Genomic DNA, 16,943 nt, shown 5'->3' with positions numbered 1-16,943 from the left:
GATGTGATACAACTGGAAATGTTCTATAGATACTGAATCCCAATGAGCTCAGAATTATTTGATTCTAAAATGGCGATCACCTTATCAATCTCGTTCTACTAAGAGGCTATATCATTTCGGATATTTTCTCATTAGTTTAATAAATCTGAAAAAAACAAACATCGATGATATTTTTATGAGACTTGCATGTATTGATTCTTGATTCTTCACACTAATCAACTCATTATTCTACATTCATACATTCCTAGGGACTTTTAGTAATGATGATGGCTGAGGTGGCTGGCTCCATGAACAATGCTGGAGGAGGAGTGAGCGATCGGAGCGGCATGATGAGCAATCGGCGCAGCAATGTGTGCGATCGGGGCAGCATGATGCACAACTGGCGCAGCATAATGGGCGATCGGGGCAGCATGATGTGCAATCGGCGCAGCAATGTGTGCGATTGGGGCAGCATGATGATGCTGGATGGTAGAATGAGCGACTGGAGCATGAGCATAGCTCGACACGTGCACTGGCTGAGCGATCACTTTGTGGACTGGCTGGGCGATCTTCACACCGGAAGGTTCACGACGGACGACTGCGTTGAATCCTGAGTGGTGGTCAGCATGATAGTCGACGATACGATGATGACCATCGGAGTCCAACAAGGAGTACTGGCCATGCACCTCATCTCCGTGGCGAGTTTCGTGCTGGCTCTTGATGTCTCCGGTGTGACCATCGTGGACGGAGTAAGAGAACTCGTAGTTGGCAGGCGCGTGATGCTCCACTGACTTGATGATCGTAGGTTGCGCGATGGTCTTCACAATAGCAGGAGTGTGATGATACACAGCGGGTTGAGCATGGATAGCTCCTACATGGTGAACAGCTGGTGCCACATGGTGGACAGCTGGAGCCACATGGTGCTGGATGGTAGAGTGGGATGTCGCGATGGCTCCATGTTGAGCTACCGGAAGTAGTCCTGCGCTGGCAGCAGCGATCAGCGTTGCAAATGCGACGAACTTGAAGGCCATTACGCCGATTGGTTTTGTGTATTACTGTAATCGAATATTAGAGGCGATCTCTGGAACTAGTATGATCCTGGAGAAGCTGTGAACACGTGATCGTATGGATAGTGAATGCTTCATTGATATGGTGGGCATGGCTTATATACTACAGCCGCACCTGCTTTCACGCTGAAAGGAACGAGCCCCCGGTGGTCCTTGATTTTAGTGATCTACTTTCTTGTAATACCGTGCCGACATTGTCCAGAATTATTTTCTTTGCCTCTCTGTCTGCTGTGCTGTTTATGTACTTTTGCTGCGAGTGTTTCAGGAAAAGGTAAGGTATTTTCAGGAAAAGTGGTGTTCATACCTACAATGTTAGGGATTGTAAAATTATTCAAATTCTTCCTCTCTTTTTTCCCCATCTTTCAAAACGCAAATCGAATGTTTGGCTATGAGTCTGGGTCCATTTATTATTCAATCAAATTTCTCATAATCTGGAAAGTTGAGGTCATATTTGTTCAATCAAAAATAGTGTTTAGTTAGACTTCCATGAAGAGAAACTGTAGATACTCTAATTTATTGATTAGTATACTTAACTTATAAACTAAACTCTTTTAAATCGTATTGCTATGTTAAGATACTGTCATTAAAGCTTGCATGTGAAATAATAAAGAAGAATTACATCTCCGTTTGTCCTTAATTCTGCATCAAGATCAGCAGATTATATGGCTAAATGTATGAAAAGTACTTGTATCTGCCCGAGATTATCTGGCAAATGCGCGTTACTCGTGAGCTACTTTTTACGCCTTCCAGCTTGGAAATTTTATTGCCATGTTTTGTGTGAATGTCAAACATCGGGGAGGAAATTATTCTTTAGAAAAAATCTAACCATTTTGTAGGACAGTTAGACAACATACACCACGGATAAAATGATTAGGATGACAACGGAAAAAAGCAAAATGCCGTTTCTATCTGTCACTCACATTCTGAAGCTTTCAAAACGTCTCATAGTTTTAGATGTTAGAACGACGCAAAAAGATGCTTCGATAATCGTTTTTTTTCTATTGCGACTATTTAAATGGCACCCGATCTTACGATTCTTAGCCCTACTTACTTCAAAACAGAGGTAATATCGTTCATATTTCTTTCCAATAAACACTTTCTAATAGAATATCAAAATTTAATGTTGTTGCAGATAATGAATCGGCAATCTGGAAACTTTATAATCTTTTAAGCTTTACAGCATTTATTATCTCAATTTTCATTTTCTTTTGGATTAGTTCAACCATCCTTACAGGTCCCTTCTAGTAGGTCTTACTATTCAAATCCGCATGAAAGAGTGAGTATTGCATTTTCTGAAGAGTACAGCTATATACCTTATACAGACTTTCTACTTTCTTTCTATAATTTCTATCAATTCAACTAACAGATGACATAAAGCATATTAGTCACATAGTTGTGTTCACATGGTTTTTATTATAACATTCATCAAAAGTGACATGATTGGATCATCCAACCAATTCAAATAGATTCATTAGTTTATGGTGGATGTGATACAACTGGAAATGTTCTATAGATACTGAATCCCAATGAGCTCAGAATTATTTGATTCTAAAATGGCGTTCACCTTATCAATCTCGTTCTACTAAGAGGCTATATCATTTCGGATATTTTCTCATTAGTTTAATAAATCTGAAAAAAACAAACATCGATGATATTTTTATGAGACTTGCATGTATTGATTCTTGATTCTTCACACTAATCAACTCATTATTCTACATTCATACATTCCTAGGGACTTTTAGTAATGATGATGGCTGAGGTGGCTGGCTCCATGAACAATGCTGGAGGAGGAGTGAGCGATCGGAGCGGCATGATGAGCAATCGGCGCAGCAATGTGTGCGATCGGGGCAGCATGATGCACAACTGGCGCAGCATAATGGGCGATCGGGGCAGCATGATGTGCAATCGGCGCAGCAATGTGTGCGATTGGGGCAGCATGATGATGCTGGATGGTAGAATGAGCGACTGGAGCATGAGCATAGCTCGACACGTGCACTGGCTGAGCGATCACTTTGTGGACTGGCTGGGCGATCTTCACACCGGAAGGTTCACGACGGACGACTGCGTTGAATCCTGAGTGGTGGTCAGCATGATAGTCGACGATACGATGATGACCATCGGAGTCCAACAAGGAGTACTGGCCATGCACCTCATCTCCGTGGCGAGTTTCGTGCTGGCTCTTGATGTCTCCGGTGTGACCATCGTGGACGGAGTAAGAGAACTCGTAGTTGGCAGGCGCGTGATGCTCCACTGACTTGATGATCGTAGGTTGCGCGATGGTCTTCACAATAGCAGGAGTGTGATGATACACAGCGGGTTGAGCATGGATAGCTCCTACATGGTGAACAGCTGGTGCCACATGGTGGACAGCTGGAGCCACATGGTGCTGAATGGTAGAGTGTGATGTCGCGATGGCTCCATGTTGAGCTACCGGAAGTAGTCCTGCGCTGGCAGCAGCGATCAGCGTTGCAAATGCGATGAACTTGAAGGCCATTACGCCGATTGGATTTGTGTATTACTATAATCGAATATTAGAGGCGATCTCTGGAACTAGTATGATCCTGGAGAAGCTGTGAACACGTGATCGTATGGATAGTGAATGCTTCATCGATATGGTGGGCATGGCTTATATACTACAGCCGCACCTGCTTTCACGCTGAAAGGAACGAGCCCCCGGTGGTCCTTGATTTTAGTGATCTACTTTCTTGTAATACCGTGCCGACATTGTCCAGAATTATTTTCTTTGCCTCTCTGTCTGCTGTGCTGTTTATGTACTTTTGCTGCGAGTGTTTCAGGAAAAGGTAAGGTATTTTCAGGAAAAGTGGTGTTCATACCTACAATGTTAGGGATTGCAAAATTATTCAAATTCTTCCTCTCTTTTTTTCCCTTCTTTCAAAACGCAAATCGAATGTTTGGCTATGAGTCTGGGTCCATTTATTATTCAATCAAATTTCTCATCTGGATCTGATTTTCTCATCTGGATGATGAGCAAATTTCTCATCTGGAGATTCTCATCAATCTGGAAAGTTGAGGTCATATTTGTTCAATCAAAAATAGTGTTTAGTTAGACTTCCATGAAGAGACTATAGATTCTTCAACATATTGATTAGTATACTTAACTTATAAACTAAACTCTCCAAAATCGCATTGCTATGTTAAGACACTGTCATTAAAGCTTGCATGTGAAATAATAATGAAGAATTAAATTTCCGTTTGCCCATAAAAAGGATATTTGTCCGACTATATTGAAATTATTCGCAAACCTGCTATTTGTTGAACATTTGAGAGCCAACTCAATCCTTTGCAGCAAAATTTAAACAGCGGTTTTGTTTTCTTGAACACGATGATACAAGCTCCGTCGATCGCTTAAATTGGTTAGACACTATAGTCCTAACGGGACCCACAACTTGAACCACGACAAATTACTTATTCCAACAATCGAAACCATTATGTTATCGACAGTTTGTTCAAGTTTATGATGAAGGCTCCACAGATTTACAATGCATTTTTCTCGGAAAACTTCGCGCATGCGTTAGTTGAACCTTTTAGTTTGAATTGATATTATTAGCTACACACGAACCGCTACTTGTGCTTGCAAAATATATCTAATGTAAGCATTATTTTGCCATAAGTTTGTTGTAACCTGGAAGTGGCAAACAAATGTTTATTAAACTGAAATACGTCTAATAAAAGGAACGTCACGGTCATTAACTGCTGTTAGGGGCTCACTGCTCTTATTTCCGTACCAAGAGCCACGCACAAAATAAGGTATAACGGGTAAAATTGGTTGCCAAGACAACCACCAAACATACACGAGCTACACAAGCATAGCAAACGAAAGCACCTCTTCTGGTCGGGGGAGGATAGTTTTGTTCGCCAAGGATTCGATGATGGTTGATAGATTTCTCATAGTTTCTTAAAAACGTCTACTCAAAAGTGTTTATAGCTCGATAAGTATTCGAGGGCAGTGAAATTCGAAGCAAAAATTAATGTGCGACGTGTTGATATGAACTAATTTGATGAAATTGAGTGTTTTTCTCGGAAAGTAGCGAATTGTAAATAAATAAAATGAGTTCGGTTATTTGTGCTAGTTACTTGTGTGCCTTCTCGGATCAATGATGTTTTGAAAGTGTGTGTATAAAAAAAGAAATGTATCTTCCTTTAACGAATGATCAAAATCATTTACACCTTTTTAAAACTATACATATGTATTGATGGCGTGGGAGATAGCTTTAATTGAGTTCACAACAGGTTCAGAGGGTTCAGTGTTGGCCTTGTTTTGAGCAGCTATAAAAGTTGTTTGTGTTACTTTCATTTGCCTGGGTATTTCTCACCATCTGTATTGTTGGTTGCTCATTGAACCATAGGTGGCTGAACACAAAATCAACAAGGATTAGCGTATACAAAAAGGCGTAGCAAAGGCGGGACAACAACAAAAATCGGGCAAAAGGAAACCACACTTCTCAGAGAGAAGAAAAACGAGGTCAAACAATCCCGAGCTACGTACGACAGTCGTGGCCGACACTCCTATTGCACGATGCGGAGAAAAACGCGCACTTATAATAGCACCTTTTGCAAGAATCGAGACGAAACATTATTGTTTCGACTCATGGCTGAAATTAGCGACGATTTTCTTTTGAAGACAAGCTTGTGGTACGAATAATTTTGTTAGAATATATGGTGCGAATTTTCTCGCGCCTCTATAACCATCTCCTCAAGACCACAACTAGGGTTATTGCGATTTCTATCATTATTTATTTCCTTCGCCCAAGGACTAATCAATGATTAACTGTATGTTGTGCCAATTGTGAGTTAATGGGCGGCACGAGAGGATTTAGTAGGACTGACATTTAATCGTTGAATCATAATTTTGAATACGCATGAACCCGACAATATGTAAAGAAAGCAGAAAGCTATTGAAGATCTAGTTAATTTTCCAATCATTCAGTTGTGTTGTTAATCAGAAGAGGTCATCAAAATTTGCTAACGACTCAATCGATCGAAAGTAGGACAGTGAAAAATAGTTTATTTTCTGACTCTCAATTTCAAGAATGTTTGTTTACATAGTTTAATGCTCGTAAGGGTAATGGTTAAGCTGCCAATTATCTATAAAATATGTCCCGTGGACTCCCTTCGAAATAATTCTAGAATTCTACTATATGCACTATATGGTCCAAAAGGGTGGTCTGGTTATTGACGTAGACATCATCGAAAGTGATACAAATGTTTGTGTGTTGGTAACTCTCATTGTCGTATTCAGTGGTGAACATGTAACCTGCCACGCACGTAAGCGGTTGCGATGCATCGGGACAAGTAGCTCGGGACTACAGGAATACCGAACGGAACCTTTCCAATTCAGCAATGAATCGATACCTGACTCTAAGCCAGCTGGGCGACGGTACCTATGGAACCGTTGTCCTTGGCCAACGGAAGGACACTGGCGAAAAGGTCGCCATAAAGCGCATGAAACGGAAGTACTACTCATGGGAGGAAGCAATGAGCCTGAGGGAAGTAAAGGTAATGTAGCATGCAACTTTGACTCTCTGCTGGGATACTACTAGTTTTTTTTTCTATTCCATTTCCGTTGTTCCTCATAGTCTTTAAAGAAACTTTCACATGCCAATGTGGTCAAATTGAAGGAGGTCATAAGGGAGAACGATGTGCTGTACTTTGTGTTCGAGTACATGCAGGAAAACCTTTATCAGCTTATCAAGGATCGTGAAACCCATTTTCCAGAAGCCACAATAAGACTGATTCTGCAGCAAATTTTAACGGGACTAGCATTCATGCACCGGCACGGGTTCTTCCACCGGGATCTGAAACCGGAAAATGTGCTTTGCAGTGGACCGGAAACGGTCAAAATTGCGGACTTCGGACTTGCTCGGGAGATTCGGTCCCGCCCACCTTATACCGATTACGTTTCAACGAGATGGTAAGTGAAGTACTTGGGACATAGGGCAGTAGGTGGAGTTTAGGGTTGATTTATTCATGAAAGGAAAAGATAGCCAAGGCATTGGACTAATCGTAGATATTCGATGATAGCAAACCATTGTGGCGTGTTGCGTGACCATTGTCGAAATGAGGTATCACCAATAATTATGGTTTGATTTTTCGTTATGCCAGGACACAACATTCAAACGTGTCGTGGACGACCTTGGCGTAGAGTGTAGGATGAGTGAAATATTCATTGTTAATCTAATGATGACGCATGAAATGTGACACAGCGGGTATGCAACTGTCTTCGGTGTAAGGACTGTTCTCCAGGGAACTTGTATCTGTTCAATTCGACTGCGCTTATTTTCGCATAAACCTTGCTAAGGATTGTATCTTTATTGCAATGACAATAATGAAGAGCTGTTCTGATTAAATGAACTCATGGGTCACTCTGATGGCCGACTACATACATGACCTAGGCTAATAGAATGGGCTAGAATGGGCTTGTACCACAGAATTAGTTACATGAAACAACCAAAGCTTGATTATTGGCTTTAATTGTAATGTTTAATAATCACGGAATGGTGTAACCTTCATATTTAAAATTTATTTACAAATTTAAAAATTCACGCATTTTACATACAATCCAATGAGCTTTGTAATTTACAATTCCATTTATTACTATGTCACCCGTTTGTTTGTTATTAATATGTACTGGTTTATCTTCAACTAGGTACCGTGCTCCGGAGGTGCTGTTGCATTCGACTCGATATGGCAGTTCAATTGACCTGTGGGCTGTTGGTTGCATAATGGCGGAGTTGTACACCTTCCGACCACTCTTTCCGGGTTCGAGCGAAGTCGATCAATTATTCAAAATATGTTCCTTATTAGGTACACCGGATAAGGTAGGAAATTGCAGAAATGATTCGCCCTCTGTATTAATCCGTTCAATAAACTAAACCGTTTGTTGCTGTTTTCAGTCCGATTGGCCAGAAGGACATAAAATGGCAGCAACGATACAGTTTCGCTTTCCTGAATGCCCAAAAATACCACTGGCTACACTGGTAACACGCGCCAGCACCACCGGTATTCAACTACTTGAAGACACCCTACAATGGGATCCAGAGAAGCGGCCAACTGCACAGCAGTCCATGAAGTATCCGTACTTCAACTCTTCTAAAGCACGAACTTCTGCTACAATGCTTAACAATCCTGCAAATGGGCTTCTGCCACATAATCATCAAGCAACGATCAACAGCAATAATACTGTTTCCCTTGGGACTATTCCAAACGCACGACTATCGATCCTGGACCTGGCTCCAGCAAAACGAGACCCTGACATTGGCCATGGCAACATTAAGTCCATAAACACCAAAGAGCTCAATGATCTTAACTCGATGCTCAGTTTGTCGCGAGTTTCAGAAGTACCCTCGGATATAACACAGCCACCCACAAACCAATCATACTATCGGGAAGGCACTAAGGGTAGTGGCAAATTCCAGAGTGGCATCAACTACAGCGTGTTAAATGAAATGCTCAATAATTATAATGCCAGCGTTGGTAGTAACTTCAGCCAGTCCTCAAATCAAGGCGGGGCGCCTGGACCGACACAGGTTAAGATGCTTCGAAACGAAGCACCAATGATTTCGACCAAATCACTGCTATCCAGCGAGTCCAAGGATTTTCCTATTTCTCAAGGCCAAGCTTCTAAAAGCAACGCAGCAAATGGTGCACCAGTGGTTAGCTATTCCATCGTTAAGCCTGCAGTTATTCGAACCGAAGAAACTCGTCTAGATGATGCAGGTTTGGCCCCTGAGTTCCGAAAAGAGAAAATAAACGATATATTCGTTACGCGATCCAATGCAGCTCCGGTGAGGGGTATTGGGCGTGGACTACAAATGGCTGATAATGATGATACAAGTTTTCTCGACAACGGATTCTATTTGCACAAGAAAACTTCTGGGACAACGCTTAAGAAAGGAAGCAGTGCAACCAGTATCGGTGGGGGTAGTGACGGTGTTATTGGTGGCATCACTGTTGTTGGTTCGATGTTGAATGACGACTATTCCAATGATGGTAAGATTTATAATGCATACTTGCGACAACCTGTACTCGTGTCGAGAAAAACGGACGAAGATCTCAAGACTTATCGCCATCGTAATGGCACAGTCAATCGTGCAATTCATGGACACTTTAGCAAAAGTTGGGAACCAACAAACCAGCGTGGTAGCAATTTTGAAGATGACACACTCGACGATATTTTGGGGTGAGTTGAACTATGCAGCTAGCTAACAAGAAATTTGAAGATTGGTATTTTGCTAATTTTGTACGACGGTTTCAGAAGTCGAGTAAAAGGCACAAGAAAAGGAACGAAGGATTTCAAACTAGAGGATTTGTTTGGAGCCATTTCGTTCAACAAAGATTCATCGACATCGAAATATCCAAATACCGTACCCTTTGTCAAGGGAAGTACGAACAGCGGTGCCAACGGATCCGGTCTGGCCGACATTTTCGATAACTCCGATCATAAACCGGCTCATTCCAGTGCAAACGTGGTCCCTAGACGGAAAAATCAACAAATATTTGTTTCCAACAATGGGTACTGGCAACGTAATCCTGCAAATACCCATGTGTGCTATGTTTAATTGTGTATTCTTGTTGTAGAAACATGAACAGCAACGATTTCAATGGCGTGAATGCTTCATTTAGACTATTTCCTTGGGATGATATTCCGAAACACGGAGTAGAAAAAAAGGCATGGATACCAGATAATGGTGAGCAATAAGAGTAAACAGTAAACGTAGGTAAAGCATCAGCATGAATTACTACACTTCTGTTTCAGGAGTATTAACGTACGTCAGAACGGGCAACGATCACTCGGGACGAACCGATTGGGCTGCCAAGTACCTGAACAAATAAGGGATCGACGGAATGTATGCTTGCCTCACGGTTACCAGCGTAAGATTTCGGTGTTTCTCAATCTGTGATAGCTCAGCGTAGTATTAGACAATTTCAACAGTTGTTGCAGCCGTGGTTTGTTTTCCATTTGTTTTTCATTCTATTTAACCGATGTAAATAGAAACTTATATGCGAACAGAGCGCTTGATTGTGTTTAAATTGTTTGAAGTACATTAAACGCTAACATTTTTCATAAAAAAGCAGTATTTTTTCATTCAATGCAATATCGATCAACAATTAAACAAAAACAACATTCTAATACAATAACATACGTAAAATAATGTTATTCCGTCTGTTCCGTTTTGTAGCATATATATATATCGAAAACATCGACAAATTCAAACACATGTTACTTGTAGGCCTTTCCAGTAATTAACATTATTTGGAAAAAAATAAAATGCTCGGCCTATCCGATCATTTCGGGGTTGGTAAAGGAATCTTGAACGACGAAGCAACAGTAGGCAGTAACGGTATTTGTATACAAGGACGTTCAGAACCAGTTATGGTACCACATCAAATGAAAAATTTAATTAAACTGAAAGAAATGCATGTTCAGCCCTGGAAATGGTGCGACAAAAGACGTTTGCGGGATTCAAGGACAACTGGAAGATCGTTCCATTCACCATGTAGAAGGTCCCAGCCCTTTCTTCAAGCTTCGGTCATCGTCATTACTCCTCCTTCGGTGAAATGAATGGGTCAACTGAACTGATCTGAATGGACTGAATATCGACCGTTATTTAAAACTAAAAACAAAAATTAGAAAAAACTGAGAAAAGTAGCAAATTTATTAATTTGGTTGTTGTGATTGAAAAAAGAAATCGAAATTGATTGAAAAAAGAAATACAAACTACCACTTGACATTATAGTTGCACATTAAGTTACACTTCCAACTTGCTGGCGACTGCCTCTAATGCGCCAATGAATGTTTGTCGGTGTTGATCAAGGAAATACGTTATTTCCAACACTTTTGCACGGTTGCGATTAATTTCAGAGCTACAATATAAAGAGCAATCAGTACCGGACTGCATTCTACACTTTTGAAATGCTAATTCAGGCTACCTACTTTTGTAATTCATCGCACAATTCTTTAAGCCAGTTGCGACTTCGCGTTATCAGCTTGTCTTCCCTTTCATCAATTAGCTGCATATGCTGATCTCTCATACCTGCTGCCATATTACTGATAACATCCTTATCCTCTAACGACTGGCCAAACGAAATGGAAAACAAAATAGTAAAATTATAGTTTACAAACCATATACAAACTAAATATGTACCTGCTTCAGTGCATCAGGGAGTTTATCGGCCTGGCCAGCGGCTGCCCTGAACGTTACAAACTGCTGCACAGTATCTACTAGCGCGTCACTAAAATGAATTTCCGCCTCACGCAGCAATACGAATTGGGCTTGTGCCAACTCTATGAACTGGTTCGTCATTTCCTTGATAGTATTCTCGAAAGTCGTGTTCCCTTCCTGTAATATAACATTCTGATCAACAGACGTTCTTCAATCCTACCTGTTTTGGTCCTACCTACCTCCGTTCGCTCAAACAGTTGCATTTCTATGCCCATCAACGTGTGCCAAGTATCCTCAAAGAGCGAGTTGAAACCACTTTTGCATAAATTCAAGTCATCCAACAGTTTCTCCGTTTCTGCGTTATATGTTTTGCTGGTTAAGTCTTTCGTCTTCAGATTAGCAACAATTTCCTTTGCCTGCTCGAATAGGCTATTGTAAGTATGTAAGAAACCATTGATGTACCTAAGAAAATGCAATAAATGCTCATTTAATCCTCATTTATTGCAGCCGATTGATGAAGCTTAAAAGTGCTGCACAAGATCCTACCTTTGTCCTTGGGCTTGGGCTATCTTTCGTTCATCTGAAATGCAGCGATTATACAGCTGAATCTCAGCTTGCCGTTTTTCATGTTGGGCCAAACCCACTTTGTAGATATGCTGTGTGAACATGAATGCGTCGTTCCGGTAGCTGAAACGAGCCAAGAATAAATTTCACATTTTCATCATGTTTAGTAGCACTTTTGATGACTAAAGTCTATTACTCGTTTTTTAATTCAATTGCCTCGCTTCCAATACTTAGCAATGCTTCTCCTTCTGGATCATTTCCAAACAATGAATCGAACAATTGATGGCCATTCAGGTGTTCTACAAAGCTTTTCGATAATTTAATCTCGTCCTCACGCTCCTTAGCTTCGTTCATCCGCTCGATAATCTCAATACGCTCGTTCTCCAGAATATCGATAAGCTCACGCCTGAAAATAATTTCAACCGCAATTAGCAGCTTATCCCCAACACCAAAGGACTGTGGTAACATACTGAAACATCTCCTTTCCCGCATCCCGGTCCTTTTGACGAATAAGCACATACTCGTAATATTTCAACTGGGGCAGCAACGTGGCCAAATAGCAACGCAACGGTTTCGACGCATCTTCGGCGATCGGGTTGTCGGCCAAGTTTAGCGAACGCAGCTCCTTCAGAAATCTCAAGCGTTCCAAGCCCTCCAATGTATTAATGCTATTACGTCCTGCACTAAAGATGACTAGTTTTTCGAGCTTATCAACGTTTTCGATACGGGTAATTCGATTGCCGTACAACGATAGAATCCGGAGGTTAGTCAGCTTTTCCAGATTCTCGATTTTTTCAATATAATTAAAGGACAGATTCAACTCCTTCAACTTCAACAATCGGGACAAATTTTCGATTTTATCTATCTTGTTGAAGGACAGCGATAAAACTTCCAAATTTTTCATCACCCACAGATGGTCGATTTTTAAGATGTCTGAAAATAAAATGCAACCTTATAAGCACACGCTAGCCGGGGCCGGTTTCGGATCAAGTATCTCTGTACTTTGAAACTCGAGCCGTATGACGGTAACGGTTTCCAGATGCAGTTCATTCAATTGCGCCAGACGACCGGCTTCGCCTTTATGACCTTGCTCCAGTATCGCCTTCGTGAGCATTTCGTTACTTATAACGCCCGGTTCCAGTTCCTTATTGAAGGTTGCATCGGTGGCCAACGTACTTTCGGACATTCTTTTTTGGCGAAAAGTGCGAAAACTTGTAAACTTGACAATCACTTCGAACACAATAATCGCTGGAGTTGATAAAACAATCCAACCGACTGTGTCCTGTATCCATGGAAACGATTCACGACCATGGCAACGATTCTTCGCATTTTCTTTCGCTGTAAAAGGGTGTTAAATCCGGTATTTAACTTTTTTCACATTTTCACTTACCTTATTTTTATATTCTCTTCGCGTTTTCCAATATGAGTGAAAAAATGACTTTTTTATATATATTTGATTTTACAATTGGAACAGGACCAAATATGTTTGGTAGTAGGTATTCAGAAACAAAAAACATTTATCAAGCAGTTTTATTTATTCTAGGCGTAAAAAAGATTACGCAAAATGCTAGTAGAAAAAATATGATACCATGAAGGCATTTTTCATTACATGTTGATTAAAAAAAACAGCTTTGTCTCACTTTTTTCTCTTATTTCCCCGCCGCTTTCTTTTTCAAACTTTCCAGGTATACCTCTAGGCCTTTCTGTACGTTTGGTTGATTAACTGCATACACAAACAAGTCGATATCCTGGGAACGGTTATCCTCTAGTTCTACGATATCCTTGCTACGTAAGGCTTGCTTCGTCATAGCTCGGGCCATCGGAGAGATTTTTCGGAACTGGTTCAAAAACGCAACGGCCCTCTCCAAAGCCTTTTCCTTGTTTTCCGCAATTTCGTCGATCATGCCTACTTTCAACGCTTCTTCTGTTGTGTACATTTTTCCCAGCGTTAAGGCCAGCTCAGATTCCCGACGAGAGATGGTGTTCCGCAGTGAGGCCTGGAACCACGTTGGTGCCACGATTCCTAACTGCGTTTCATTCAATCCTATAGTGTAGTTCGGACACATCACGCGATATTCGCAGCACAGTGATAGCAAACATCCTCCGGCCGGTGCATGTCCCTATCGAGAGAACAAAATTACATTAACATTTTGACAATCTCTTTCGATCCGAAAGCCAGGTGACCGAAAACTCCATACATTAATAGCAGCAACGGTAGCAAAGGGCGATCCGTACAGCTTGAACCAAACATCCTGAAGTGTGGACCAGAAATCTCGCAGACGGTCTTGGTTAGGCTTGTACATTTCCATAATATCTAGGCCAGCACTGAACACGCTTTTCGAGGACTGTAAGCGAAAAAAATGAAGATGCTATCTTATTCGCTAGAATCATGAGCTGTTTATCACTGCTTACCGAAGTCAATATCATTCCTCGGGATTTGTTGTTCTGGAGATCATCCAGAGTCTCGGAAATCGCCTTCAATAATTCCAAGCTTAAGCTGTTCACCGGGGGACGGTTCAGCGTTACCGTGGCATATCCTGTTTTATCGTCCACCTCGGTAAGAACCAGTTTGGTATCCGCCGGTTCGCTACTCAGATTACGGGCTCCCGGCACGGCGAGTCTCGTCACTCGGTTCAAAATACGCAGCATTTTTCTAGAAAACACAAATAAATGATTGAGAAAGTATGCTTTTCAAACGCCGCCCTCGCTCGTGGACTTTGTACTCCGCTTATCTACAATTTTCACTCTTTTCTAAGAACGAAGTTTCCTACCTTTGGGGCTTTAGTGTTGCTTGTAGCTATGTGGAATTATTGGTGAAACACGGAGAAACACTTTATTAAAAAACTAAAATAATTTTATAAAAAATCGCAAAATCAACCGAAGACCTGAGTGTTTATGGGCGAAGGTTCAAAAGGTTCCCACATAACCACCGATTTCGGTTGATCCAGGCACCTGATAGTTCAGCACTCTAACTGCTACCAGATTTCACCTTTTTCAAACGACAGAAAATTCAGTTTTCTAAATAGAATGTGTCAATTCTCACTGATTTCGACAGAGGCCTAAAATCTCAAATAATTAGTGCTAGAAAATAGATATTACCTTCAAATATAGGCTTAAATGATTACAATCTGAACGATCTGGATAGTGCTGTCCTAGTATGACGTTGCAGTGCTGAACCGAGGGAATTGATTCGCATCCAAGATTGTATGGGGCTTGGTTTCCTGGCTATAATAGTGCGAGAAGAAGGACACAAAACCTGAAAAAGTACCAGCACGAGAAAAATCGCCTGAAAGTGATGAACATACCCCCCCGAGGTTACAGCAGTTCAAGAATTAAAAGCAAAGAAAACCAACCATCATCCAAAAGCAAGATGCCGTCGATAAGCTTTAACATGCGGTAAGTATTCTCGATAAACGGAATCCGTGTTTTCGTATCCTTTGGTGCGCGAAAGTGTCCTTGAGCAGGATACAGGGACTTTTTTTTGTGTTTGCAATCTTGCCACAGGCGTGTCGCGATAGTTGGGGGACTATAGATCCCCAAACTTATTGCTCCAGCATCCAGCAACTGGCTCCAGACTTGCAGGGAAAAGTGTGTTATTTTTGGAAACATGACGAGGTTGGAAAACTGCAAGTGATTATCGCACACTCTGTGCCTGGCCATTTTGTTTTCATATTGGTGGTTTCAGTGTGTGCGTTGGGGTACATTACTTGCCCAGCAGAGAGAGACGGACTAGCGCGCAGGAATGTTGATGACGTTTGCGGAATTGGTTTTTGTTTCACGCACTCGCAGCCAAGGAATGGAATGAAAATTCTCGGATGCGACGGTTGTAGGGGAGGCCTATCTTGCCGCGAAGATACGACGATCCAACAGTTGTTACCGTAGGTCATTTCAATGCGTTTTACGTATTCTTGGTGTTAGTGCCATCCAGCGACTGTTCTCCTTTGTTCCCTCCAGATGATCACGATCGCGGCAGAAGCTGTTTGTCGCGAGGATCGCATCTAGAAATTTCGCTCAATCCGTTGCTATGGCGATGCTCTACCAGCGACGAGTCGGTGGACAAGAGGCAGCAGCAAAAAGTTCTTTACTATAGGCAATGGGCACTGCGATCGAACGATTGCCGCCTGCATAACGTCAACACATTAATTGACCCTATAAGCGATATGAGTTCTATTTATAGAGTCTTCGATTAGGCAATAACGGCAAATGAATAGTGTCTAGTTCCGTGTGCGCTTCTAATCTCTAATTAAATTATCTTGGGTTGGTAAACAAATACATTGACGTCAGTGGTCGCGACCGCACTCTGTGTCTTCAAGTGCACTAACAACATCCCGGAAGATGTATAGAGACAATTGCATTGCTCTAGTTAACCATTCCAGTCCTCTAGTTAGTCTCGTGTTCGTCAACTGCGCAAAATGTCCAACGAGTTGACAACAAAACCAATCCTTATTTTGGGTCGCGTACAACCTTATCTTATCTCAAAACGTTAGTTCGCCGCGCACTCTAGACGCAATCGACACAACTCTCGAGCGATCGCGTTTTTAAGCAAGTGACGGTTATGTCCCATGGTACTAGCTAAAGCCTGTAGCATCGCTGAGTGATAAGCGTGTTGGGATACGATAGGTTTATCTCTTTGCTCGTCTGGCGTCGCCCTTGTCACGGTTCCAAATGCGTCATAGAGTGGCGGAATTGGCCTTGCCAATTTCATTTGTTTTCCTCTACGATTCCTTCTGGTGGTGCAACGCATGGCTATTGTTTTTCTCGGGCAGATTAAAACCATCCATACCGGTTTCATAAAGTATTTCACGTTTTTGGGAGATCTTGCATGTATCCCAATATTCTCATATGGAAATTTGGACCGGCTCTTGTGTTCCGCGAAGCCGCTACCTCACGGTAGCAGAAACGATCGACAAAAGAAAAAAAAGTACATAAAAATTCAAAATAATAACAACGCTTTCATCCGTCCCATCCCTCCTAACACTTCGTTGGACTTAAAAATAGATTCTTCCGTGTCCCCGATTGCCAGCGGATAGTAGGAGGAAATTATTTTGATAAGAGAACAATACGTGCATTATTCGATAACATTTGATGAATATATTGTATATATTCTTTGTTTAAAATATTTGCCATTTGTGATGTGTGTACCTCAAAT

The 16,943-nt window shown here is 41.5% G+C and overlaps 4 protein-coding genes across 4 annotated transcripts; 1 reads left to right on the top strand and 3 right to left on the bottom strand.

Moving 5' to 3' along the window:
- Positions 1-254: 254 nt before the first annotated feature.
- Positions 255-3,540, bottom strand: LOC125959335 (histidine-rich protein PFHRP-II-like). Its single transcript, XM_049692153.1, has 2 exons — positions 2,824-3,540; positions 255-1,025 (listed from the first exon to the last, which is right to left on the bottom strand). Exons 1-2 carry the CDS (start codon positions 3,538-3,540, stop codon positions 255-257), a joined length of 1,488 nt encoding a protein of 495 aa, XP_049548110.1.
- Positions 3,541-6,407: 2,867 nt separating this feature from the next.
- On the top strand, positions 6,408-9,899 carry LOC125960000 (probable serine/threonine-protein kinase DDB_G0268078). The gene is made up of 8 exons (XM_049693092.1): positions 6,408-6,563; positions 6,644-6,978; positions 7,714-7,885; positions 7,961-8,577; positions 8,650-9,246; positions 9,322-9,579; positions 9,645-9,754; positions 9,823-9,899. Exons 1-8 carry the CDS (start codon positions 6,408-6,410, stop codon positions 9,897-9,899), a joined length of 2,322 nt encoding a protein of 773 aa, XP_049549049.1.
- A 917-nt stretch (positions 9,900-10,816) lies between these two features.
- Positions 10,817-12,980, bottom strand: LOC125959334 (dynein regulatory complex subunit 3-like). The gene is made up of 8 exons (XM_049692152.1): positions 12,797-12,980; positions 12,265-12,727; positions 11,991-12,200; positions 11,777-11,917; positions 11,470-11,692; positions 11,213-11,407; positions 11,002-11,141; positions 10,817-10,931 (listed from the first exon to the last, which is right to left on the bottom strand). The coding sequence occupies exons 1-8, from the start codon at positions 12,978-12,980 to the stop codon at positions 10,817-10,819; spliced, it is 1,671 nt and encodes a 556-aa protein (XP_049548109.1).
- A 328-nt stretch (positions 12,981-13,308) lies between these two features.
- LOC125960004 (enoyl-CoA delta isomerase 1, mitochondrial-like) lies at positions 13,309-14,719 on the bottom strand. The gene is made up of 4 exons (XM_049693098.1): positions 14,566-14,719; positions 14,207-14,447; positions 13,993-14,139; positions 13,309-13,914 (listed from the first exon to the last, which is right to left on the bottom strand). Exons 2-4 carry the CDS (start codon positions 14,441-14,443, stop codon positions 13,444-13,446), a joined length of 855 nt encoding a protein of 284 aa, XP_049549055.1. The 5' UTR covers positions 14,444-14,447; positions 14,566-14,719; the 3' UTR covers positions 13,309-13,443.
- Positions 14,720-16,943: the final 2,224 nt, after the last annotated feature.

The sequence above is a fragment of the Anopheles darlingi genome, chromosome 2 (genome assembly GCF_943734745.1).
Source record: "Anopheles darlingi chromosome 2, idAnoDarlMG_H_01, whole genome shotgun sequence".
Classification (NCBI taxonomy): domain Eukaryota; kingdom Metazoa; phylum Arthropoda; class Insecta; order Diptera; family Culicidae; genus Anopheles; species Anopheles darlingi.
The sequence above is the reverse complement of the archived record's forward strand: the minus strand, read 5'-3'. Positions and strand labels throughout refer to the sequence as shown.